This window comes from Leptopilina heterotoma, unplaced genomic scaffold, assembly GCF_015476425.1.
Source record: "Leptopilina heterotoma isolate Lh14 unplaced genomic scaffold, ASM1547642v1 Lhet_60, whole genome shotgun sequence".
In the NCBI taxonomy this organism is placed as follows: Eukaryota; Metazoa; Arthropoda; class Insecta; order Hymenoptera; family Figitidae; genus Leptopilina; species Leptopilina heterotoma.
In genome coordinates this window covers 1836338-1863712 of record NW_025111138.1, presented here as the reverse complement: position 1 = coordinate 1863712, position 27375 = coordinate 1836338, and the positions used below count along the sequence as shown (strand labels likewise).

General features: G+C 22.6%; 1 protein-coding gene across 7 annotated transcripts in view; it reads left to right on the top strand.

Annotated features, from left to right (window-relative positions):
- LOC122509537 (tyrosine-protein phosphatase 99A) overlaps positions 1 to 27375 on the top strand; it is a 745329-nt gene that overhangs the window by 698139 nt on the left and 19815 nt on the right. For all 7 annotated transcript variants that reach the window (XM_043623697.1, XM_043623696.1, XM_043623694.1 and 4 more), the window contains one exon: positions 395 to 509. In XM_043623697.1, the coding sequence (XP_043479632.1) occupies positions 395 to 509 (115 nt within the window). The remainder of the gene's footprint in view (positions 1 to 394; positions 510 to 27375) is intronic.

The following is a 27375-nucleotide window of genomic DNA, read 5'->3' as shown; positions in this document are numbered from 1 at the left end:
TTACAAAATAATTTCAATTAAACAAAGTCATTTAAAATAACTTTTGTATTTCATTTAAGTATAACATTTTCTCAGTGTAGTTGTGTATCATTTAAATTATTGTACATGGAGAATTTAATAATAATAATAATAATAATAATAATAATAATAATAATAATAATAATAATAATAATAAAAACAATAATAATAATATACATACTATTCACAGATTTGAATTAAATTTCTTGGAAAATTGTATATTATATAGTCGTGCTTTTAGACACTTTGTTGTCAAGTGCTTGGAAATTTTAAGTATTTATGCACATATACATAGTTAAATTGAAATTAATTTTGTTGGAAGTTAATTACTTTTACCAAGTTCTAAAAGTTTAGTTAAGTTCGTTTCCTATTTCAGAGCCACACCATCCACAACTTGGAAACATACACCCAGTACTTAGTTTCTTTAGAAGTTTTCAATCCAGAAGGTCGAGGCCCACCAACTTCGGTTACTGTCACCACAGACGAAGGGGGTAAGTTATTAATATTTCTTTTTCAAGATTTTTCCTTTCTTGTTAATTTTCTGTGAGGTAAAAATTGAATTTGTTTATACCATCTCAATAAAAAAAAGCTTTGTTTTGTAATTATTTTTTTATGACTGATAAAAAAAAGAAGAAAAGCAACTTTTCGAAAATTTGCATTTAATTTCATGAATTTTGAATTAAAATTTCGGTTTTGATTAAATGTTTCTGATTGACAAATGATAAAGGAAATTACAGTGGGAAAGTGGTGGGTAAATGAACATCGGTTGGTGAATTACCGACAGAGGATGTAACTGTACCGACAGTAACTCGACATATTTAGGATAACATCCGTCGGTTATTTACCATTGAAAGGTATTCGGAGGTTCGTCCGTCGGTAAACTAACGTCGATCGGTAAATCATACCGACTGGTAAATTAATTTGAAGGTAACTTACCTTACTTGGGTAGTGTACCTACTAAAAAATTTTTCATATTCAATATTTTTAAATTTTTCGAAAGATAGGACAACAAACAAGTAATAATATTTTCTTCTCGTTCATTCCGTAATTTTTAAACCAAAAAAAACCAAATTTTCCTCTTTCGGAAAAATACTATTTTTATTTCAAAACTGTTTTTATTGTAGGTATTTTAATATTCAATAAAAATAATTTAGGAGTTAAAAATTAGATTTTGAAAATTAATTGGCTAAGCAAATGAATACTTTTTTTATTTCATTTTTATAATCGAACAATAAAAATAATTTAGGGAATTTCATAATTATAGGTATTGAAAATTAATTAGAAAAATAAACGAATTATTGAAATAATCAGGCAATTTTTTCTTCTAAACTAACAATTACGTAAGATTACTCATCTTGAAGGAAATGTACAAATTTTTTACACGACAGTGAAACTCACTTACTGTCTTTGTTTCAGTACATTGTGATCACAAACCTTAACGCGATTGGAAATTCTACTGATTAAAAACCTTTGTTGCCAAGTGTAAAGAGCATATTTCCACACCTTTGACTTATAATTTTTTTATTTTCACACTTTCCCTCGTGGTGATGCCTTCTTTGCTATTTTATTTTTAAAAATAAAATATAATTCCCAAAATTAGTTTTCTTTGACTTATAATTTTTTATACAAAGTTGACAAAATAATTTTTTATTTATTTTGTTTTTTATTTTTTCCCTTAAGATTTCCCTCCTTTGCTATTTTATTATTCGAAATTAAAAATAATTCTTAAAATTTTCTTTCTTCTTAAAATTCAATAAATTATATGAAGCGAAAAAAAATTATAAATAATTTACTAAAAAATAAATAATAGATGAAGTAGATACAATTTTGGTGACTTAGATGTTAAAAAATTTTTTTTTAAAGTAATATATAAATTATAAATAATAAATAAAAGTAAATAAAAATAATCCACAAGTTTACTTTTTGCTTACCTTTTATTTATTTATATTACAACAAATTTTCCATCAAAAAGAAAAGAAGAAACAAATTTTACATTTTTAAACAAAACAAAAAAAAAAAGATCGAAACTCGATAAAGAAAAGAGAGAAATTTTAACATTGCAGACATGATTTGACATTTTAATTACGACAAAAATGAACATCGAGTTTGTATTTATAAAAAAGTAGGTAATTAAAAATTTCCAATTTCCTGTTCTGAAGATTATTTTTTTTCCTCCTGCCCTCCCTTTTCCCCCCTACTTCCAACAGACGATAATACTCTATTTTTCGCTTATTTAACATTTTACCTATTTTAGAAAAATTATGTTTTTCAAAAGAAAACTTAAAAGGATTTTAATTGCCCTCCTGAAAACATACCGCTTATCACTAATGAGCTGTCAGCGTAATAAGCTTGTCAGTTTTCATCTCAAAAAGAAGTTGTTTTCAGAAAGGAGAGTAAAAATTCAATTTTTCAATATATAACTTGCAGATAATTGTGCGACGATGTATGAAAAGAAAAATTTTTTTTTTCTCTTAAATTAATTAATTAAAACTAATGGCTAAAATGTAATTATTTGAAGAGACAAGAAAAAAAGAATAATTCTGCGAGACATCTTTTATTCTCATTCTCTAAAAAAATGAAGAAAAATAAAAAGAGACTTGAGGTTGGTCAAGTTTCTTTGCTTAATTTTCATCCCACGTCGTAGTTATTCTCACTTTTTGGTTTCATCATTTTTTTTTTCCTCTGTCTAAGTACCCTCTTAGACTTGAGAATACCAGCCATATGAAAAGTGGCTGCATGAAAAACCTCAAGTGTTAAATGAAAAGCTTTTTAAAATCAATTGAGTTCTCTTATATCTTTGCACTTAGAAAATGATAAATTCTAATTAAGGTGTTTTTTTTTTTGCAAATTTTGATGAAATCATTTTATAAGGAATAATTTATTGGAATTGTGGGAAATTTTTATTTTGTATGAAATTTGGTCATGTTAATTTCGATTAAATGTAAGAGAAAGAAGAGCGTAACAAAGGATAAGCATGTGTCTTCCCTAGAGCGCTGGTCGATCAGCAGTTGGCAAGAGAAAAGGGCGTGAGGAGAGCTCAGGCTCGACACCAGTATTTTCCACCCCTTGTAGTTTTGTGAAATTTATTTTTGAAAATCTTAATATTCTCTTTCATTTTTTTTAGAAGTTTTTATTATTTTCAGTATTTTTTATTTTTTTGAGTATTTTTTATTTTATCAGGTGGTTTTTAATTTTTTGTAGTTTTTATTTTCTTAGTAGTTTTTATTCTTTTCAGGACTTTATACCTTTTCACTAGTTTTTATTTTATTCAGTAGTTTTTATTTTTCCAGTAGTTTTTACTTTTTTCAGTGATTTTTATTTTTTTTTTGTAGTTTTTATTTTCTTAGTAGTTTTTATTTTTTTCAGGACTTTATACCTTTTCAGTAGTTTTTATTTTTTCAGTAGTTTTTTAGTACTTTTTATTTTATTCAGTAGCTTTTATTTGTTTCAGTAGTTTTTATTTTTCCAATAATTTGTACTTCTTTCAGTAGTTTTTTTAAATACTTTTTATTTTTATCAGTAGTTTATATTTTTTTACTATTTACTTATTATGTATTTCTTCTACTTTTGGATAAGTAAATTCGATTATTTTCTAAGTAAATTTTTAGTAAAAATTGGTAAAATTTATTTTGAACAATGCAAAATTTTCTCACAAATTAATTTAAATACCACTTTTGGAGTAAATTTTTACTATTTTCGGAATCGATTTTACTGAATACGAATAAATAATTTTTTAGTAAGAATTTCTAAAATTTACTTTGAACCTTGCAAGTGTTACTCCAGAAATAGTAAAAAAATTTCTGGAATTTTTTTTACTATTAATTGCTGAATAAATTTTACTATTTTACAAATAAAAATGAATTTTTAGTACAATAAGTCGAATTTATTTGGAAAATAACGATTTTTTACTCCTTAAATAATTAAATTTCCTCACAAATTAATTTTACTACTTTTGGAGTAAATTTTACTATTTTCTTGGTAGATTTTGCTGATTTCGAATAAGTTAACTTCTAGTAAGAATTACTCAAATTTAATTTGAACCTTGCAATGTTTACTCCGAAAATAATAAAAAAAAATTTCTGAAATTATTTCTTCCACTTTTTTTTGAGAAAATTTTACTGCTCTATACGCAAATATATAAATTTTTAGTACAATTAGTAGAATGTTCTTCAAACGTTGGTACTTTTTTTGAGTAAATTTTACTGTTTTACAAATAAATAAATTTTTAGTACAATTAGTAGTATGCTCCTCAAACGTAACTAATTTTATATTCCTTAAATTTATTGTAAAATTTACTCCGAAGATAATAAAATTTACTGCACTTTGTTTTCTACTATTTTCGGATGAGTAAATTTAATAGTTTTGAATAAGTAAATTTTTAGTAAAAACTGGTAAAATTTACTTTGAACGTGGCAAAATTTACTCCTAAATTATTTTTTCTACTTTCGGAGTAAATTTTACTATTTTCGGAGTAGATTTCTCCGATTTAGAATAAGTAAATTTTTAGTAAGAATTATTTACTATTTTACTAATACTATTTACTATTTTACTATTACTATTTATTATTTTACTATAAGTATTTACTATTTTATTATTTATTAGCAAAATTATTAATAATTATTAAAATTATAAGTAAAAATTGATAAAATTTACTTTTAACGTAGCAAAATTTACTCCGAAAGTAATTTTACCATTTTTAGAGTAAAAATATTATTATTTTTGAATAATTAAATTTTTAGTAAGAATTAATGAAATTTACTTCGAACCCAGTAGGATTTACTCCAAAATAGTACAATTTGAAATAGTAAAATTTACTCTCGATATGCGCAACTTTTAAAAAAAATTTAGATTTTATTTTTCAAAATTTAACGAGAAAATCACATCGAGACTTAGGAGGAAAATTTTTCAAATTAAAAATCCACTCAAAAAGAGAATTTTGGAAGTGAATGAAAAAAATCTATTATTAAATCTCTTCGGAGTTTTGTTGGTAATTTTAAATTTATAGTTAAAAAGTTAATTTTAACGTGTAAACTGTAAAAAATTTACGACGTCAAAAGTTAGGAGTAGATTTTTCCGTCTTAAATCTAGTTGCAAAGAAGGAGTAAAATTTCAACTCCCTAAATTTTACCCCTTTTCTTTTAACTCCAGGAAGGTGCGATTTTTAAAGAATCCTATTAGGAATTAAAAATAATATATAACTCTCTACTTTCATGATAAATTTTTTTACTCTTTTGGTACTAAATTTACTATTGTAATTTTCCATTCCAAAATTTTTCTTAATTTTGATTTGTGTAATAATTTTTAATAAATAATTGAGTATCATGTAATTAAAAAATTAATTCATTAAAGTAATTTTAATTACAAATCATTTTTCATTTGATTTTGAATTTAAAACAAAATTTAATAAACTTTTACCAGGAAATTGTCGTTTTTTTCAATATTTATCCACTTGCTCCAGTGTTTCAATTTTTACCAATTTGGATTTCATTGTGCAATAATTTTTAATTAAATTAATTAAATTAGTTAAATTAGTTAAATTAATTAGATTAATTAAATTAATTAAATTAATTAAATTAATTTAATTCATAATTACTGATTAATTAAATTAATAATTAGTGATTAATTAAAAATTAAGTTATTAATATTTAATTCGAAAATATTTTTGATTTTATTTGAATTTTGAACAATTAGTACCTATTTAAAAAAAATTTTGAGGACAAATATTTTTCTTTGTTTTTTTTATATATATTTTGTATTTTTAATTTTTTTTTTTTCAAAATATCCACTTGCTCCAGTAGATCTCCCTCGCTATCTCCGATCCTGTAAAAAGAGGGGAGATGTCAATGTGAAAGAGGAAGAGAGAACTTGGTGGAAGGCAAAGCAAAAGCCTGCTGAAGAGAAGGGGTAAACGTGTTCAGCTAGTCGAGCTCGTGCACGCGTAACATGCGAATCTCGACGTTCGTGGCACGATTGTTCATGACTCGTGCTCTTCAGCACTGTCAGTTTTTGAACTCAAGTATTTGTGCCATTGTGTTGACATCCTGTCTCTCTCTCATTCCCACTAGTCCACTCCAAGACTAAATTTTTATCCCTCAAAAAAAAAAAAAAAAGAAAAACCAAAATTTATAATTTTCTAAAAAAAAAGAGGAGGGGGGGGGAAAATATATATTCTATCTCCCCTCGTTCAGTATCATTACTCTCCTACTGTATAGACGCGTCTTCTCTTCCCACTTGCAGGTGACTGTCCATTGACCCTGAGCACTGAATAATAAAAATGTCTGCGTCGCTCTATTATTGTATTATTCCCCCAAAGTGCACCTTCCGATGCATCAAACTTCACTAAGAGAGAGAGAGAGAGAGGAAAAATTTTGTGTTAGTGACTTTCTTCGATACAAAAAATATTGACATTCACCAAAGCACATTACGGAGTTAAAGGGATGATTCACTCCGAGTTCGTTGTCAAAATTTCTCCATTTGGAGAAAATATTTTTTCGATAATTTGAACCGAGTACGAAAATTGAAAAAGGAGTTTAAAAATCGAAGTTTAATTGAAAAAGAAGTTCAGAAGTTCAAAAATTCTAAAAGTTTATAAATTAAAAATAGTTTGGAAAAATTGAAAAAAAAAGTGTTTTATCAAGGAGTGGCACCATTGGACAAGTGGTGGAAAAAAAAAATGTCCAGGTGTTAAAAAGTGGCAAAAAAGCAGCAGGTGATTTTTTTCCTTGGAAAAAAAGAAACCCCTGAAACGAAAAGGAGCGAAAAAGCCGAAGATACACGAAGCGTGAGCGAGAGATTGAGAGGTGCACGTGTCTCCCAAGTGTCATGCGAGTTGAGTCAAACAATTTAGGAAAGTGTAGACAGTGGTGACAATTTTGACAATGGTGACCATAAATCAAGAAAAATACATAATTCGCGAGTGTTTCATCTACAATGGCTAAAGGATAATCCCAATTTTTCTATTAACCAAACACTTTTTCAACTTTCAGAAATGCTAAATTATTATTAAAAAATTTTTTACTCATCTCTGCCTTTTTTTTTTTAAACGCCAGTCACCAAGGGCGGATTTCACTGGAAATTGTTTCGAGAATCCCGGATCGATATTCGGGGTTTAACCAGAGTACGCCTCGGTTTCGTGAGGTCGGGGGGTCGGCAGACTTCGGGACACGATCGAAGGCACGAGATTTCGGCTCAGGATTGGCGAGGGCGCTTCGCAAATATGGTGGTGTCATTCGAGTAATTTTATCATTCTCGAATAAAATCGAAAAATCCTTTTTTTCGTACCTCAAAAAAATAATATTTCATTTCCCATCTATTTTATATATTATAGTGTGTGAGTGTTAAATAAGCGAAAGCAAGAGGGGAAAAAATGATCCCTTATACCTGCGAGAATTTTATTTTATGGCCGACGAGAGTGTCACTTGGGAAATGGGAAGAAACGAGTGGTAGGATTCTCATGGCAGCTGGGCAGGTTAAGGTGAATAAGAGAGGAGAGAATTAAAAATTCTCTTGCAGGGTTTTTATACGGTGTCAGTTTAAAAATCGTATCATATCGAAAGAGAGAGAGAATAAAAAAATTAGCGAAGCTGGTTGAAACAGCTGCTACTGACTTGAGGAGGGGAAAAAAAAAATCCAGGAAAGGCAAAAGATGCCGTGGTCCAAGCGAATCGTTGCCAGCGGCTCTCGGTGCACTGTTGGTGCAGTGGCACTCAACCTCGCCCTTTTTCTCGTCGGTGTACATGGACAAACGGAGGAGACCACGGAGCAAATGATCAGCACCATTCTCCCTTCCAGCGGAAACGACAACGATACCGACCGAGGTAAATAATTAGGAACTCGAAACGAGCTCAACGAGCTTAATTTCGTCCCGTTTTTTTTAATCCTACTCTCAGTGAATATACCCCCACATGTATAAATGCAAAAATAACAGATGAAAAAAAAATAAGAAAAACTCTACGGGGTAAATATATAAATATCGTCAAGAGAAATACAGATACCGAGTTGTGTGTGGACACTTTTAGTTTTCCATTAACATCTTCTGCATGAGGTCTTTAATGCTCCTCTGGGAGTTTACACTCAGGATTTTTTTTTACCTGAAGTTTTTCTCTTGAAGTTCTAAAATAATCTTTTTGAGGAAGAATCATTTACAGAATGTAAATGATTCTTCCTCAGAAAAATTATTTTATAACTTCTCAGCCCTGTAAAATAGAAGTTTTAACTCCAAAGGTTTTAAACTCCAAAGAGTTCAAACTCTTTGGAGTTGAAGCAAAAAGTGTAAAATACAGGGTGTCCCAAACCCATTTTCCCAAAAAAATCGTATTCCCAAAGAAGAGTCTCTCCCAAAGTACTTTTATCCCAAACTCATATTTTCCCAAAAAATAAAATTGTTTATGAGAACAAATATTCTTTAAATAAATTATTTTTAATAATTTTTGAAAAAGTTCTTTGAGAATTTTCAAATCCATTTGTATGCATTTTAATTTTACGTAATTTGGAATTTTGGAAATTTGGAAATTCTTCAATTAAATATATAAGTAAATAAAAACTAGAAATAATTTCAAAAAAAATATCCACTATAATCAAAAACATTTTTTTCACTTCATTATAAGGAGATAATAAAATTGTATCTTTCGAATATTTACAAAATGGAAAACAAAATAAAATGTTTATTCTTTTTGAAGTTAAGGTTAAATTAAGTAACTCATTAAGTAAATTCATGAGGAGTTTCATTAGATTATTTAACAATTAATTGAACAGTTATGTAAATAAATAATAATAATTAATAATTAACAGACTTCGTACTCATCTACTCAAACCTACTATTTACTACTTTTTTTTACGATTTGTTACTATTTTGATACTTATTTTAGAAATTGTTAACAGGAATTCAATTATTTTCATAAAAAAAACCATTCGTTCGAAAATTCGCTTATTTTCAAAAGTTTTCACAACATTTTTTCTAATTCAATTATGTATTTTTATAAATAAAAATATTCTGCGCAGGAATTTAATTATTTTCGAAAATAATAAAATTTCGAAAATAATAAAATTCTTCACAGGAATTCAATTATTTTTGTTAATAATAAAATTATTCGCAGGAATTCATATATTTTCATAAACATTGATCAAATTCTTTATAATAATTCAATTATTTTGATAAATAATAAATTTCTTCAAAAGAATTCAATTATTTTAAGAAAGTTAAAAAATGCTTTATAATTCAATTATTTTTACAAGTATAATAAATGTCTTCGTCGAAATTCAATTATTTTCAAAAATTCTTCGAAAGAATTAAATTATTTGCAGAAATAATAAAATTCTTTTAAACAATATTTAATTATTTTCAAAATTTTTTCGAAATTCAATTATTTTTTAATACCTACTATTTTAATAAAAAAATGTCCCAAAAAATTCAAATATTTAAAAAAATTCTTTATAAAATTCTTTGCAAACATTCAATTATTTTCATAAATAATATAATTCTTCAAGGGAATTCAATTATTTAAAATACAAATTTCATAAAATGTTTCGAAATAATCAATTATTTAAAATGATTTTTCAAAATTATTCGCAAGAATAGAGTTATTTTTATAAATAACGAAATTCTTATCAGGAATACAATTATTTTTAGAATTTTAATAAAATTCGTCGAAAATTCAATTATTTTCCTAAGTAATGAAACTCATCGCACGCTTTCAATTATTTTTAATACGATTTTAAATAAATTTCTCGAAAACTGCAATATTTCTTAAAAATTTTATTAAAATTCTTGAAAAGAATTCAATTATTATCTAAAATTTTAACTGAAATTCATTTTTAAGACTAATTTTCATTAGAAAATTTTACTAGAATTCAATTTATTTAAATATAAAATTAAATCATTTATTGAAAAATTGAATGTTTCTTAAAATTGAATTCTTGTAAAGAAAACAAATTTTCAAATAATTGAATTCTTTTGACGAATTACAATTTTCGGGCAATTGAATTAAAATTGTATTAAAAATTAAAAATAATTAATATTCTGCGATGAGTCTTTTTATTTATGAAAATAATTAAATGCCTAAAATGAATTTTATTATTTACGAAAATAATTGAATCCCTGTGTAAACACCTTTATGAAATTGAATTATTACGATGAATTTTATAAAAAAAAATTTTTAAATAATTAAATTTCTGTGAAATTTTTATAATTTATGAAAACAATTGAACCAGAATGTTTGTAATACAAAAAGTTTATGACATTTTAGGGAAAAGGTACTACAATCATTTATACTGTTCTCTACATTTGAATTAGTTAAAAATAATTAATTTGATAGTAAAAAATCAGTCACTGATTCAAATATAATATGTAAATAAATAAAAAAAAAAATTATCGAATTAATAGAAATTTTGTGTGAAATTCAACTGAAAATAATTAAATTTGTTAAAGAATTTCATTCAAAACTTTTTAACAAATCGAATTTTCAAAGTATTTTCATTTAATAATTGATAAATAATTGAATTTTATAAAGAGTCACATTCTAATGTATTCATGTTTCTTAGTGCGAAGAGATTAATAATTAAAATTTTTATCAGTTAATTTAAAAAAAGATAATCACTTAAAATTTTTTAATGAAATTCAATTTTCGCAAAGTTTTTTTTAAAATTTCGAAAAATACGATTTTTGAAATTTTTCAATTCTTCTGTTTCATGATAATTGAATTTTTATAAACAAATAATTGAAAATTTTTGAAATAATTGAAATTTCTCTACATTCTATTAAAAATAATTAAATTCTTTTAAAGAATTTTATTTTAGTTTTTCGAAAATACTCAAGGGATGTTAGTCACCGTAATTATAATTTTATTTTTAAAAATTTCTTCATAATATGTTCAATTATTTTCATAAATAGTATAAATAGTAAAATTTACTCTAAAAGTAGTAAATTAATTTGAGAGTAAATCTTGTCACGTTCGAAGTAAATTTGATCAATTTTTACTAAAAATTTACTTATTCACAACTATTAAAACTTACCCATTCGAAAATAGTACAAGATTTTTACTATTTTATTTTACTATTTTCGAAGTTAATTTTATTAATTAAGGAGTAAACATTTAATATACATTCGAAGTAAATTCTACTAATTGTACTAAAAAATTTCTTACTTGAAAATAGTAAAATTTACTCAGCAGAAAACAGTAAAAATAATTCCAGAAAATATTTTACTATTTCCGGAGTAAACCTTGCTGGGTTCAAAGTATGTAAATTTAACTGATTCTTACTAAAAATTTACTTTTCGAAATTAGTAAAACTAAAATGTACTCTAAAAATAGTCAAATCTACTTCTAAAATAGTAAAATTTACTCCAAAAATAGTAAAATTTACTCCAAAAGTAGTAAATTAATATAAGAGTAAATTTTACAACATTCGAAGTAAATTTTAACAATTTTTCCTAAAAATTTCCTCATAAAATAATAAAATTTATTAATGCGAACATAAAAAAAGTACATCCGGAGTAAATTTTACAATTGTCGGATTAAATTATTTTATTTTTTTATAAAAGTTAACAGGAGAGTAAACTTTGTTACTTTTAAAGTAAATTCTGCTAATTCTAAATTTTAATATTTTTGGAGTAAATTTTATTATTTACGGAGTAAAAGTTGTTATACGTTCGAAGAATTTTCTATTAATTTTAAAAAAGTTTACTTAGAAAAAAATAGTGAACATAATCCTAGAAAATATTTTACTATTTTCGGAGTAAACCTTTCTAGGTTTAAAGTAAATTTTAGTAATTCGTAGTAAAAATGTTCTTATTCGAAAACAGTAAAATCTACTCCTAAAATTGTAAAATTTTCTCCGAAATCAGTAAAAGTAATTTGGGATTAAATTTTGCCTCGTTCGAAGTAAATTTTACCAGTTTTCATAAATAATTTACTTTAAATAAATTTAAAAATAATCTACTTATTCGAAAATAATAAAATTTACTCAGCCGAAAATAGTGGAAGTAAATCCACAGTAAATTTTACTATTTTCGTGGTTAATCTGGTTGGGTTCGTAGTAAATTTTACTAATTCTTATACTTAGAATTTACATCTTTAGAAATAGTAAAATTTACTCCGAAAATAGTAAAAGTAATTTCACAATAAAATTTGCCAGGTGCGAAGTAAATTTTATTAATTTAGTCTAAAAATCTACTTATTGTCATAAAAATAGTAAAATTAATTTATTTCGTAATATTGTGGAAGTAAAAATTCGGAGTAAATATTACCACTTTTGAAGTAAATTTTAATAATTCCTGAGTAAAGTTTGTTACGTTTTTAGTAAATTCTACTAATTTATTTATTAAAAATAACAAAATTAAAAATAACAAAATAACAATAATTGACTCATGTGAAAATTATGGAAGAAAAAATCAAGAGTAAATTTCATTATTTAAGTAGTAAATTTTAATCATTAAAAGAGTATTTTTTATTTTCAGTTTGATTTTTCCTTATTTATTTATATACAATATCCCTTTTGACGGTCTGTGGAGTACATAATTTTTTTGTTGTTGATGAAAATAATCTTTTCAGAAGTTGATAAGAAGCGTCAATCTTTCAGCAAAGACAAGCATGTCTTTCAAAAAGGGAAAGACAAACGCAACTTATTTTTTTGCTTCCTTAATGAATCGAAAGACTTTACGTTCCACTGGCTTGTCAGTATCATCTTCTTTATGTCCCATTGTTCACCAACATATATCTCTCTATATCCCTTATTCCATCGGAGGCAAAAAATTGTTCGTATTAAATTCTCCTCCCCTAAGCATTTAGCAATATTGAACGGATTTAATCAATAATATGTGTACTTAAAATATAAAATACAAGTAAAGTAGGGAAAATAAAAGGACCATTCAGTTAAAAGCCATCGCGATTGGAATATTAATTTTCAGGGATAAAATTCAACTCCCAAAGGGAGTTGAAATAAAAGAAAATTAAATTCAATAATTAAATCCAAAATTAAATTAAATTCAATTACCAAAGGGAGATGAATTAATTATTTAAATATTATTTGGTTAATTTATTATTTAATTTACTATTTAATTTATTATTTAATTTATTATTTAATTTATTATTGAATTTATTATTGAATTATTGAATCTTGACGAAATAACTCTCCAGGATTTAACACTTAGTTTACCGAGTAATTGAACTCAATTTTTTTTAGTCGATTTTACACTGGACAATATTTACTCTCAATTCCAATTATTACCACCAATTTTTTTACACTCTTAAGGAGTAAAATTACCACTCTCCCAAAAATTAGTTTACATTAAGTAAAAATTACTCCCAATGCACTTTTACTCAATTTTATATAATTTAAGTGTAAAATACCAAATGGAAGTTAAACATAATTTCAAGATTCGAAACTGCTGCACCTATTAGCATATAATGTTTATTCAATTCAAAAAATGCTGTTTATTAGTTTCTGTTAAAAGCGTTTCACATATATACATATATATCAGTTGTCTGATGTGTTTTTTAAAAATAGTGCAATATACATCGCAGTAGATGGAAAAGTTGGCTTTAGTCCACTTTTATGTTTATATTTCTGTGGAAACAATAATAACGAATACGATAATTCAAGCATATTTTAACATTCTAAAGAATTTCTTTTGTGAATAAAATTTTTACATTATGCGTTCTGTCTGAAACGAGTATTTTAGATTCATAAAACTCAGTTAAATGCAATAAGTGTATTTTATGTACTATAATCAAAAACATTTTTTTTCACTTCGTTATAAGGAGATAATAAAATATTGCATTTTTTAAATATTTACAAAAAGAAAAGCAAAATAAAATGTTTATTTTTTTTAAGTTTAGGTTAAATTAAGTAACTCATTAGGTAAATCCATGAGGAGTTTCATTAGATTATTTAACAATTAATTGAACAGTTATGTAAATAATTAATAATTAACAGACTTCGTACTCATCTACTGAAACCTACTATTTACTACTTTTTTTTACGATTTGTTACTATTTTGATACTTGTTTTAGAAATTGTTAGCAGGAATTCAATTATTTTCATATGAAAACAATTTGTCCAAAAAAATTTTTGTTCAAAAATTCACTTATTTTCAAAAGTTTTCACAAAATTTTTTATAATTCAATTATTTTTATAAATAAAAATATCCTGAGCAGGAATTTAATTATTTTCGAATATAATAAAATTCTTTACAGGAATTCAATTATTTTTGTTAATAATAAAATTATTCGCAGGAATTCAATTATTTTCATAAACTTTAATAAAATTCTTTATAATAATTCAATTATTTTGAAAAACACTAAATTTCTTCAAAAGAATTCAATTATTTTTATTAATAAGAAAAGGTTTCGCAAAAATTCAATTATTTCTAAAAAGTTGAAAAACGCTTTATAATTCAATTATTTTTACAAGTATAATAAATGTCTTCGTCGAAATTCAATTATTTTCAAAAATTCTCATAAAATTCTTCGAAATAATTAAATTATTTTCAGAAATAATAAAATTCTTTTAAACAATTTAATTATTTTGAAAATTTTTTCGAAATTCAATTATTTTTAATACCTACTATTTTAATAAAAAAATTTCCCATAAAGAATTCAAATATTTAAAAAAAATTCTTTATAAAATTCTTTGCAAACATTCAATTATTTTCATAAATAATATAATTTTTCAAGGGAATTCAATTATTTAAAATACAAATTTCGTAAAATGTTTCGAAATAATCAATTATTTAAAATGATTTTTCAAAATTATTCGCAAGAATACAGTTATTTTTATAAATAACAAAATTCTTATCAGGAATTCAATTATTTTTAGAATTTTGATAAAATTCGTTGCAAGAATTCAATTATTTTTAGAATTTTATTAAAATTCGTTTCAAAAATTCAATTATTTTCCTAAGTAATAAAACTCATCGCAGGCTTTCAATTATTTTTAATACAATTTCAAATGAATTCCTCGAAAAATGCAATATTTCTTAAAAACTTTATTACAATTTTTCAAAAGAATTCAATTCTTTAAAAAAAATTTTGATATAATTTATTTAATAGAATTTAATAATTATTTACAATACATTTTTAATTAAATTTCTTGAAAGTTTTTAATTAGTTTCAAAAATTTTAATGTCATTTTTTCTAACAATTAATTTATTTTATAAAAAAAATTGTAATAAAGCTATATTTATAAGAATTCAATTTTAAAAAATATCCAATTATTCAATAAATTATTTATTTTTGTATTTAAATAATTGAATTCTCGTAGAACTGTCTAATAAGAATTAATTTAAAATTGAATGTCAGTTAAAATTTTCCACAATAATTGAATATAGGAAGCGTTGTATGTAGTGTACATTTTTAGAAATAATTTTTCAAAAAAATTATTTCTAATTTTTTTAAATTTCTTTCTCTTTGAAATTTTAATTATTGTAAAACTTTAATAATATTTAAATTTTTATTTTTAAATTAAATGATAAAAGATTTTAAATAAATTTATTTAAAAATTTCAAGAACAAAAAATTATTGAATTTTGGAAGAATTATACAGTTGTATTTTTTAGAAATAGTTAAATTTCAAAAAGAATTTACATTGAAATCATTTAAAAATTTAAAATATTTTAATTCCTGTTAAAATATAAATATAGGTATTTAAATATTTATTTAAAAAAAAATATTCTATTCTTGAATGTAATTTAATTTAGACATAAAAAAATCGAGTCGTCAAGTTTAATTTTTCGTTTGCTACATTTTTGGTCTTAAAGCTAATTTTTGATACTTTTTAAAAATTATTTATTGAGTATGAAGCCTGAATAAATTTTTTCTTAACTCTTTTTTATACACACTGTTAAAAATACCGTGTAGTATTAACTCCTTGGAGTCATTTTTACTTCTAGTTCTCATTTTAATTTGTCAAATTTCTTTTTTACCCTGGAATTTTAATATTTTAATTTTAATTTATTTAATTAATTTAAGTCAAATCATTTAATTAATTTAATTTATTTTATTTATTTAATTTATTTTATTTATTTTATTTATTTAATTCAATTCATTTAATTAATTTATTTAAATAATTTAATTTTAATTTACTATTTTTTATTATTTTAATTTTTGCTCTCGTATAGTTTACTATAAGAAATCAAATAAATTCTACAGAATAAAAATTTTTCTCTTTTCTTCTTTGACATTTTTTTTTTCGCGAAAACAAAAGAAGACATGCATTTTTCTGGAGGAAAAAAAACATCAGTACGAATTTTATTTGTTGATATGTTTTTTTTATATGAAACAAAAGGATGCAAAAATAGAATTAGAATTGAAAAAAGAAATGATCGCACGTGCTCTCTTTAATCCCGATGACATCGAGTGCATTCTCCAGGAGAATGCTGGAGCATTCTCTCTCATCCTCTCTCATCATCCTTCTCTCTCTATCTCTCGTTCTATCTGCCTAGTATGCGCGTGCGCTAATTTTAATGACCCCGCAGGATTGAGTCGCGTTTCAGAATTCTTCATTGAGAGAATAAAATGCAAAAAAAAGGAATATTTGACCTTTTTTACACAGTCAAAAAAAAAAAAAAATAAATAAGATACGAGTCTATAGGCAGAGATTTTTATTTCTTTTGCCTCTCTTTTTTCATTTATGTTTTAATATTATATATATCGTACAAGTGGAAATCTCTCCTGCAACTTTCTTCCTCAGCCACGCCTTTCCATAGCTCGGAAATTATCGTTGTGTTGAATATATGCTGAAGCATATATGTGCGAATTGTGGAATATTTACACACACTAACTTTCTCAACTAAACGAATGGCGTGAGAACGATGAGTAACAATTCTCTATATACAACACAGAAATTATTAAAATGAATGTATATATGTAAAATTTCTAGGTTTTATCAAATGAATATCTTCGAAAACTTTGTGGCACACAAGAAATATCTTTATAAATATGCAAATTTTTAGCAAATTTTTTATTCTTTCTTTCTTTAAATCTATGAATTAGTTAAAAATAGATAATTTTTAGTAAAATTTTAGCTGACTTCTTGCTTTTAGAAATTAGTAAAAATAACTAATTATTAGTAGAGAAGGTAACTAATTATTAAAAAGAAATTTTCACGAATCCATTTCTGAGGAATTAGTAAAAGAACTAATTATTTGTAGCAGGTGACAAATTATTAGGAGAAAATCTCACGCATTCGTTGCTCAGGAATTAGTAAATAAAATTAATTATTAGTACTGAAGGTAACTCATTATTAGAAGAAAATCTAATTAATTCAGTTCTCAGAAATTAGTTTAAAAAAACTAATTAAAAGTAGAAAATCTCAAGAAGTCGTTTCTCAGGAATTAGTAAAAATAACTAATTATTAGTAGAAGGAAACTAATTATTGAAAGAAAATCTCAGGAATTAGTAAAAAAAACTAATTATCAGTAGAAAGTAACTAATTATTAGGACAAAAAACTGATTATTAATAAATAACTAATTATTAGTAGAAAATTACTAAATATTAGTAAATAAAAAACTAAAAAAGTACTCAAATTTGACTAGTTAAATTAGTCACCAATTCTTTCAGTTATTTTAACATAATTAGTGGTTTAAATTTTTGCAAAAGTTTCAGTGAAAAATTACTAAAAGTAGTAGAAATTTCTACTAAAACTGAACGACTTTTCACTAAATTCAATTTAGAGAGACAAATTTCAATTGCAGTGCAAAATTTATAAGTAATAAAAAAATATTTATTATTAACTATATTAACTATAATAATTTGAATGTTCTTTCATTCAATTATTTTTATTTTTTAATTAATTCAAAATTTTAATGACAAACAGAAATCATCAGAATTTTTTTCACTTCTTTTCATTAAAAGACTTGAATTTTGTTAAATATTATGTTTTTGTCAAATTGAAATTATGCAGATTTTTGTTCTGTACTTCTAAACAAAATTAGAAAATTTTTAAACAACTGTGATTAAGAAATAGAAAATTTATTTATAATGCATTATTTTTGTTTATGAACCACAATTTTTTTGACAAAATTATTATTTTGTTTTAGAAAAAGAAGAAAAATATTTGCACAATTCTTCTTATTTTTGGAACAGGATTTTCCACAGGAATTAAGACATTCAAAAATTTTTAATTCAAACCTTTTTTTAAATTAAACAACTTATAAAAGTATTGTTATAAAATGAGAAGATGTTTTCTTCATATTTTCTAATAATTAAAGATGATTGAGAGATAAAATCATTATTTTATATTATAAGAATATTGTTACTGTAACTTCATTAAAATTATTTTCATCATTATAATTAAATTATTATTTTCTACAATTTTTTAATTATTTTTTAGGAAAATAATAATTGAATTCCTTAAAAAAAAATTTATTATATTTATGAAAATAATTGAATTCTTGTGAAATTTTTATTATTTATAAAAATAATTAAATGTTTGCTACAATTTTATTAAAATTTTTTTTTAAATAATTGAATTCTTTTTGGGAAATTTTATGAAAATAGTAGATATTGAAAATCATTGAAATTAAAAAAATGCATTTTATTTTTGAAAATAATTGAAATTAGGACAAGAATTTTTTTGACATTTATGAAAATAATTGAACTTTGGAAAAGAATTTTGTTATTTATAAAGATAATTAGCATTTTTACGAGAATTTTTTTCAAATTTTGAACATAGTTGAATTTTATAAGAAGAATTTTCTTTTTTTTAATTAATTGAATTTCTGCAATTATTTGTAATTTCTCCAAAATTGAATTTTTCTAGTGTTTTCAACAAAAATTTTAATTAAAAAATTTTTAAATTCTATTATTTTTAAAATTGCTAATTTTATTTTTAAAAAAAGGTAGCAAGAAGATAGCTGCGCGCTTTAGCGCTCTAATTGTTGCTAGTAATTATTATTGTAATTAGTCAATAATAAGTATTATTTATTATTAAATTTATAACTATTTATTATTATTTTTATATTTTATTCATTATTATTAATTATTATATATTATTAATTAATCCAACAAAAGATAGTTTTGTCAAATTAATTTAACGAGGCCTTTAAATGCAACAAATTTTTAATTAATCTAAATTAATTTAAATTAAAAAAAGCCTAGTAAAATTAATTTGACAAAATATTAAAAAACGGACGTAAAATTACTCGAATAAAAGATTAATTTGATAAAATATTTAAAAACGGATGTAAAATTACTTGAACAAAAGATAATTTTATTGTAAATTTTCATTGTAAAATATTACTATAGTTTTTATTCTCACTGGTAAAAACATTTTTAGATTTATAATTAATTACATTTACTACTTTTCATTTTATTTAATCTTTTAATTAAAATTTATATTTAGAAATTAAATAAGAACTAAAATTATTATTTATTTTAAACGTTCCCTTTTTGTTTAAAAAAAATGAAACGTTCAAAATAAATAATAATTTAAATTTCCTGTTTTAAACAAAAAGGGAACGATAAAATTTTAATTTAATTGACGATTTCTTTTATTAAGAGCAAAAAACGACTTGAGAAAAGAAAGAGCGCGAGTAAATTCAAAACGAATCTAATTGAAATTTCATGTAAAAAAGAATTTAATTTACGGATTTTATTCACGAGACACTTTGTATGGATTTTAATTTAAGGGAAAAGTGTGAAACAAACTTTTTCTTATGAAACTTTATTAAAAGTATATTATGAGAAACTTTCTTTATTATAAAGTTTCTTTATTTATAAAGTTTGTCAGAGAAGATTCGGTTCATGATACTTTTATTTATTATATTCATATAGAAATTTTTCTTATGAAAATTTTTCTTTCCTCTAAATCTGAATTAGTTAAAAATAGATAATTGTTAGTAAAATTTTAGCTGACTTTTTGCTTTGGAAATTAGTAAAAGAATAACTAATTATTAGTAGAAAGTGACTAAATATTAGGAGAAAATAACTAATTATTATTTTTTCTTTTTAAACAACTTTTTTTTTAACCATTTTAGTTTTTTTGTCGTGATTTTTAATTCTACTTACGAAAAAAGATCAAAATGAAAAAAAATTTGTCAATTGAAGTAAATTTTCAAATGAATAATTTTTGAGAAGTTTTTGAGCAAAAGTGTTTTTTGAATCAGTTTGAAATATTAAGTAGATGAAAATTTATATGAACACTTTAATATTAAAGTGCGTTATTAAAGTTTTATGTGGTAACCATAAACGCCTCGTCGAAATTTCCGGCGTCCCAAGACAATAAATTTCACCTAGTCATAATCGTATAATGTTACTTACGAGGAAGAACTTAGCGAAAATTAACTGAAAATTAAGAATGAACTTTTCTTTTATGAATAAAACATTTAAAATGTTAAAAAACATTTAGTTAAAAAATAATGAGTTTTCTTAGTAAAGAAAATTAGCAAATTAGTAAAAAAATTCGTTCTACTCCATATTTTTGGAAAATTTTAATATAACAAAAAATTTCAATACAAAAGAATTTTTTGTATAAAAAATAATATTTCCAATTAAAAATTGTTAGGTAGTAATTTTATTTATCACAAGAAAAATTAAATTATTTGAAAATGAAAATTACAATTACAAATTTCTTGAAATTAAAAAACGATAAAATTTATATTGATTTCTTAATTATTAATTGTAGAAATTTTTTATCTGTACAATATCCACTTTATAAATGATTCACGTGTTGATAAAAATAAAGTTTATCACACTCTTCCAAAAAGGCTTATTATAATTAAAAAATATTCCTTACTTAAAAAGTATATAAGTTAGATAAATTTTTAATTTCCTTAATTTTCTGTTCAATTACTTCTTGATACTAAAAACGGATTACTTTCGAAAAGATTTGCAAGCATTTTAATTTTCATGTATAGAAGATTCAGTTCATTTATACGTGCAAATACGGTAATAATAATTATAAAATCACGCAGTTATACTTTTATCGCGACTAATTTGAATTTAACTTTTCAAATTTAAAATTAAATTAAAATTAAACTTTCATTCTTATTTTTAATTTTTTAACTATTACTAGTCGTGCAAAGTACTAATGTTTATTCTTATTTTAATTTTTATTTCAGTTTTTTAAATTTTAATTTTAATTTTAATTATAATTTAATTTTTAATTTCAATTTTCATTCCTATTTTTATTTTTATTTCAATTTTTTAAATTCTGATTGTAATTTTAGTTTGTAATTTCATTTATTATTCTTATTTTAATTTTTTCAATTTTAATTGTAATTTTAGATTTTAATTTAAATTTTTATTCCTATTTTGTATTTTCATTTTTATTTAAATTTTTACTCTTATTTTAAATTTTATTTTAAATTTTATTTTAATTTTTTTCAATTTTAATTGTTATTTTAGTTTTATTTTCAATTTTTATTCATATTGTAATTTTTATTTTCATTTTTTTAATTTGAAGTGAAATTAAAATTAAAATTGAAATTGAAATTGAAAGTGATATTTTAATTCGTAAATTTAACTTTAATTAATTAATTTAAACATAAAAAATTATTTTCTTTCGAAAAGATAAGAGATGGATTTTTATTGTTGTTATTTTCTAATAACAAAATAGTTGTAAATTTCAGATAAATTGAATTTTCTTGACACAATTTGATTTTAAAAGGAGATATTGAGTTTTAGAGCGCACGCGAATCAACAATCAACGAGCGAAGATTCAAAGTCGTTTACTTTTATAGCACAAAGTATAGTCTTGAATTCTAATTAGCAATTAACGAATAGAATTACATTTGGTTGAGGAAAGAAGGAATTTTGCCATCGCCCTTAGATTTTCAATCTCCTCCCCTTCCCCCTCTTAAATGTAATATACGTTTTTCATTAATATAAATTTCCTCTCCCACTCACTCACTGTTTTATTTATTAATATTCAAAATTAAAATAAATTAATTTTAATTATTAATTAATTAATAATTAATCCACGTTCAAAGCCAAAATTTATCAACTATTAATAATTAATAAATAATAAGAAAAATAATAATAATAATAATAATAATAAAATAAGAAAAAATAAGAAATAATAAGAAAAATAATAATAATAATAACCACAATTATAATAATTCTCTATGATATGTATACCTGTGTGTTTGCAAAGGTTTCATATAACTATTATATGTACGTATAATTTTAATCAGGAGATGACTTAGACTAGATTTCATACATATGTGAACCACGAGAGAAATTGAGGTCACTCATTTCTTATTATATTTTACACTTTTTCCTTTACACACTATATATAGTTACTTATTTTCAATTTATGCACATAAAATTTCCCTTTTAAAATCATTTCTACTTTTTGGCTTATAAATAATTGCCCATTCCATCAAAAGTAATTTTGCTAATATTGCGAAATCTGTTTTCTTTTTCTATTTAAAAAGTGAAAATAAATAAATAATAAATATATTGTATGAATATAAATATAAATATAAAAAATAATAATAATAATATTTATATAAATGTAATTGTAAATATAAATATAAATATACGAATTTCGTACTAATTTTTCTTTACATAAAATAAAAATTTTTTTTATCCTCGTGTTGAATGGTAATATTGTTGAATCACATGTCAGTTGTTGAATTCTTTACTTGATTTCTATTCATCGAATACACACACTCTTTGTATATTGAATAGCATTGAATTCAGAAGTATTATACACGTCAGAGGAGGGAGTTCACAGGTCTCTATTTATATGTGTACAAGAAATAAAGAGAAAAAAAAATTGAAAAAATAGAAAACCATTCAAAACTCATATTAATTGTAACTACAATCTCCACTTGAGTTTACTTCTTATTATTTATGTAAATATGCATTCAAATATTTCCATTTATAGACATAATCATTTTATTCAAAGTCTAAACGTTTTAAGTTTGAGAAAATATTTCGTCTCAATTTTTTTCCTCACAATAGCAGCAATAAAATTAAATCGAAAATAATTTCACACAAGAATATTTTTCATTTGAATTGTCGCTAAAAATTATTCGGCAATCGATTGAAACATTAAAAGGAAATTTATCTCAGTGTCTTGTCTAATAAGTAATCTGATTAGTTTCGAATAAAAAATTTGTTTCAGATAAAAAATTTGCTTGAAATAAATTTATTTCTACATTGCTACAAATAAAAATGATTTTTTTAAATTGAAAATTTTTCTCTCTTTGGCTAAATTAAAATTTTCCTTTAAATAAAATTTATTTGAATAAATATTTTTAGGAATAAATTAATAGACTCTGAGATAATAAATATAAATCTTTTTTCTAGATAATTCGAAATAGTATAAAAATCGATTACAATAAAAATGATGATAAACGAAACAATAAAAATATTTTCTAAAAATAAAAACTAAATAATTGTCAATACTATTCTTATATCCAATGAATAAAAATATTTAATATTCTAATTTTCCAATTATAGGGAAACGTAAAATGTACAAAATTTGATAGAATAGGAAATTTCTTTAATTCAATAATATTTAATGACTTAATGATATAAAATAAAATTATCAAGCAAAATTATCAAATAAAAGAAAATAAAATGAAACCAGCGATAAAATGAAGTACTTTTGAATCTAGTTTAACAGGAACTAAATTTTCCTCAATCGAATCAATTTCGCTTTTTTTTTGTATAGAAATTGATTTCCAGTTCTCTGTCATAAAAATCGACAATCAATATATTATATATATATATATAAACATATAAAAAATGATCTATAAAGTTTAAAAGTCGCAAAGAGACATTTTATCGACTGAAATATCGATACAGTCAATAATATTTATTATTTATTACCATTTTAATTGAATTCCACGACTTTCACCTTCTTATGACGAAAATTTCTTTTAATAAGATTTGTGTATTTATAAAAACATAATAAATACATAAAAAAAATAATAGTATTTAATTTATAAATTATTTTTTACAAAATATTCATAAAATATAATTAATATACGAATTTTTCCTAAATTATTCACAAACATTTTTGGTGAAACTTTTTTTTTTAATATTTTTTTTATAATATTTTTTCATAGTTTTAATTTTCAATAAAAATTATGTTATTTACTGTAAATTTTAATAATATTAAAATATTTAATTTTTATTTTGTGTAAATTTATCATTTATTTATATTTTTACTACAAATTTTACTATATTTATACTATAGAATTACTACAAAGAAAAATTATATTATATAACAAAAGAAGTCTTTTGGTATAAATTATTTTTTTTTCTTAAAGAAAATTTGAATGAAAATGCAGAAAATTTATGGAAAGAGAATGGGTTCTCATACTAATCACTTATCGTGGGAAGGAATATCGATAATAAATCCTTCAGTTTTGTCGTTAAATCCCTGATCTAAGAAACATATTTTGCTATATAATTAATGAAACATTACTATACAGAATGCACTTGCACTTATTTAATGACACGCAATAGTTTCTGCTTCGCGAGACGATTAATTAAATCAGCAAACAGTTCTTTAAATCTCTGCGTTATCAGCAGAACAATGAAAATCATCGTTTATTATTTTCTTTAAGAAAAAGAAAATGTGCATGAAACGTGATTTCTTCCTCTTTAATTTCATTTTCTATTTTTATAAAAAAATTTTATAATAATTATAATAATAATTTTAATAATAATAATAATAATAATAATAATAATAATAATAATTATTATTATTACAGTATATATATTTATTGATAATAATAGTTTTGAGTGCAATTAATATTATTTATTTATGTATTTCTTATTTATTTATTTATTTTTTATTAATTTATTTACTTTTATTATTTTTTAAAATATTTTTTAAAATATATTTAAGAGTTATACGGGAAAATATTCAGAAAAAAAGTATGGGGAGAATTTTTCACTACAATTTATTTATTTTTGTCTCGAATAAGAGAAAATTAATTTTGTTAAAAAAGCCACGAAACGTCGTATTTTGACGCTTGATAAATAAGGCACACACATGAGAAACAGGTTTTTCATTTTTTTATATCTCTCGAGAATTACGTGAACGTTTACGTAGATGGTTTGAGACAAGTTTGTCCCGTATTACATACATACAACGAACGTGCAACACATTTATTTGAATTACGAGCAAAAAATTGAGAAAAAAATAGAAAAAAAAAGAAAAATTTCCTCAGTCAATGAAGCTATATTCATAAAGTTATGCTTTCATCTCTTATGATTTTTGCGGTTTTTCTCGTTATCTCATTCTCTCGTTATTTTTCCTATATTTCGCCAAAAAAAAATTTAATGTTTTCTCTAAAAAATTTTACTATCTTCGTTTTCGACTCATTCAGAGTTTATTTTATTTATTTTTTTTCTCTTTTTTAAACGGCGCGCATTCTGAAAAGGAAAAATATTCCTTTCATTACCTGGGACTTTATTTCAATGATACACGAGTTTTTTTTTTCTTTTTAAAGAAACAATTTTTTTAATAGAAATTTTTTCAGAGTTAAGTATTTTTCAAAAGATTTAATGAAAAGGATATCAAACATTTTTTTCAATATTTATAAAAAAAAAAAAATTTTCCTTGAACAATTTTCTGGAAGGAAATATTTTTTTCAGCAGAAAATATTATTGTTAAATTGTTCAGTAATGCAGGAAATAAAGAAATTGATAAATAAATTTATTTTTTACATTTTTTCTCTCAATATTTTTTTATAATTCATTTATTGTAAATTAATTATTTTTTGATATTTTTTCTTTGAAATTAAATTAAAATTATAAATCATATTTTTAATTGTTTGTTAATTTCGTAATTTTTTATTTTAATTTTCTGTTTGTTGACTCAACTTTTTTTGTTAATTATTTATTGTACAATAATTACATAAATATTCAATAAAATTTCTAAAAAGGATTATTTAATACTTTCCTTGTTTGTCATCTATTTATTTATTAATTAATTTCTAATTTCCCTGAAGTGTGACAAATTAAATCCTGCTAATAATAGTGATAATGCAAAAAATAATCTAGAAGTTGATTAGAAAAAAAAGTTAATCACACAATGAGTAAAAAATAAAAAGAAGAAAAAATAGGAAACTTCAAATAATTAACAATTTCAACCCTTACAAAAATTATAATCAAAATTATCAATTAATTATTATTATTATTTTAATTTTTTGAACTTTTCATTATTGGAAATTTGAAATAAAAAATAAATAGAATAAATAATTATTATAATTATTTTCATTACTATGATTGTAAAATAATAATTTCAATAATTGAAGAATAATTGAAAAGTATCAATATAATTATAACAATTATCAAAGAGAAAATGCTCTTCTGAAAATTACTAATGATTCCCTTAATTGATCTTTGGAATATGCGGTGCTAATCTCATTGACAATTTCCTTTCACTTGTCCATCGTTATCCCATACAATATGTGCTATGCAATACCGACAAACTTTCACTACCACTATGTTGGAATACTAATGTTTCTTTTTTTTCAATCAAGTTACGTTCTGGTCATCTCATGCGAATTCTCTGCGGCTAAGAATAAAACAATTTCTTTCATAGTAATTTTCTAAAATAAATTATTCTTATGTCACGTACACTTACATGGAGGAAGACAATTTCTTGCACACGTGTAAAAAGAAATCATTTTAGTCATTTTATTTCATAATTATTTTTTTTTTCTTTAGATGAACATATTTTTCTAAAGAACTTAAAAAAAATAATAAATTTTTAACAAACTATTTTCTTTATTGCTGAATCGAAAAACTGTCAATTTTATTTATTCTCGAAATTTGATTATTTTATTGCGAACAATAAATTTAATTTCTAAAAATAGTTTGCAATTTTTTTTTGCAAATAATTTGTAATTAAAAAAATAGTTTATAATCTTTGGTGAATAATGTGTAACTCATAAAAATAGTTTAAAATTTTTTCTCAATAGTTTGTAATTTAGAAAAAGTTTATAATTTTTTCTGAATAATTTCTAATTAATAAAAATAATTTATAACTTTTTTGGGGAATAATTTATAATTTTGAAAATAGTTTCAAAATTAAAAATAAAATTTTTCTGAATAATTTCAAAGAAGTGATAATTTTTTCTATCTTAAGTTAAGAATTGCAGAAGTTTATTTTTATGTACAAAAAAGAAAAAAAAATGATGACTTTTTAATATTTAAAAAAACGAAACGGAAGAAAAAGACAAATGAAAATGTTCGGTGACAATTATTTTTAAAAGTTTTTTGGACATACCTTCTTGTTATTATACAAGTTTCTCGTGCAGACTAGACACTCAACATTGTATATAAAGAATGCCCAAGACTTTTGAATGCACGCTTTTTACGAAGCAAGAATTTTTTTTTTCTTTCTTTTTCTTTGATAAAGACTTTGTGTAACGTATTTTTTACCATCAAA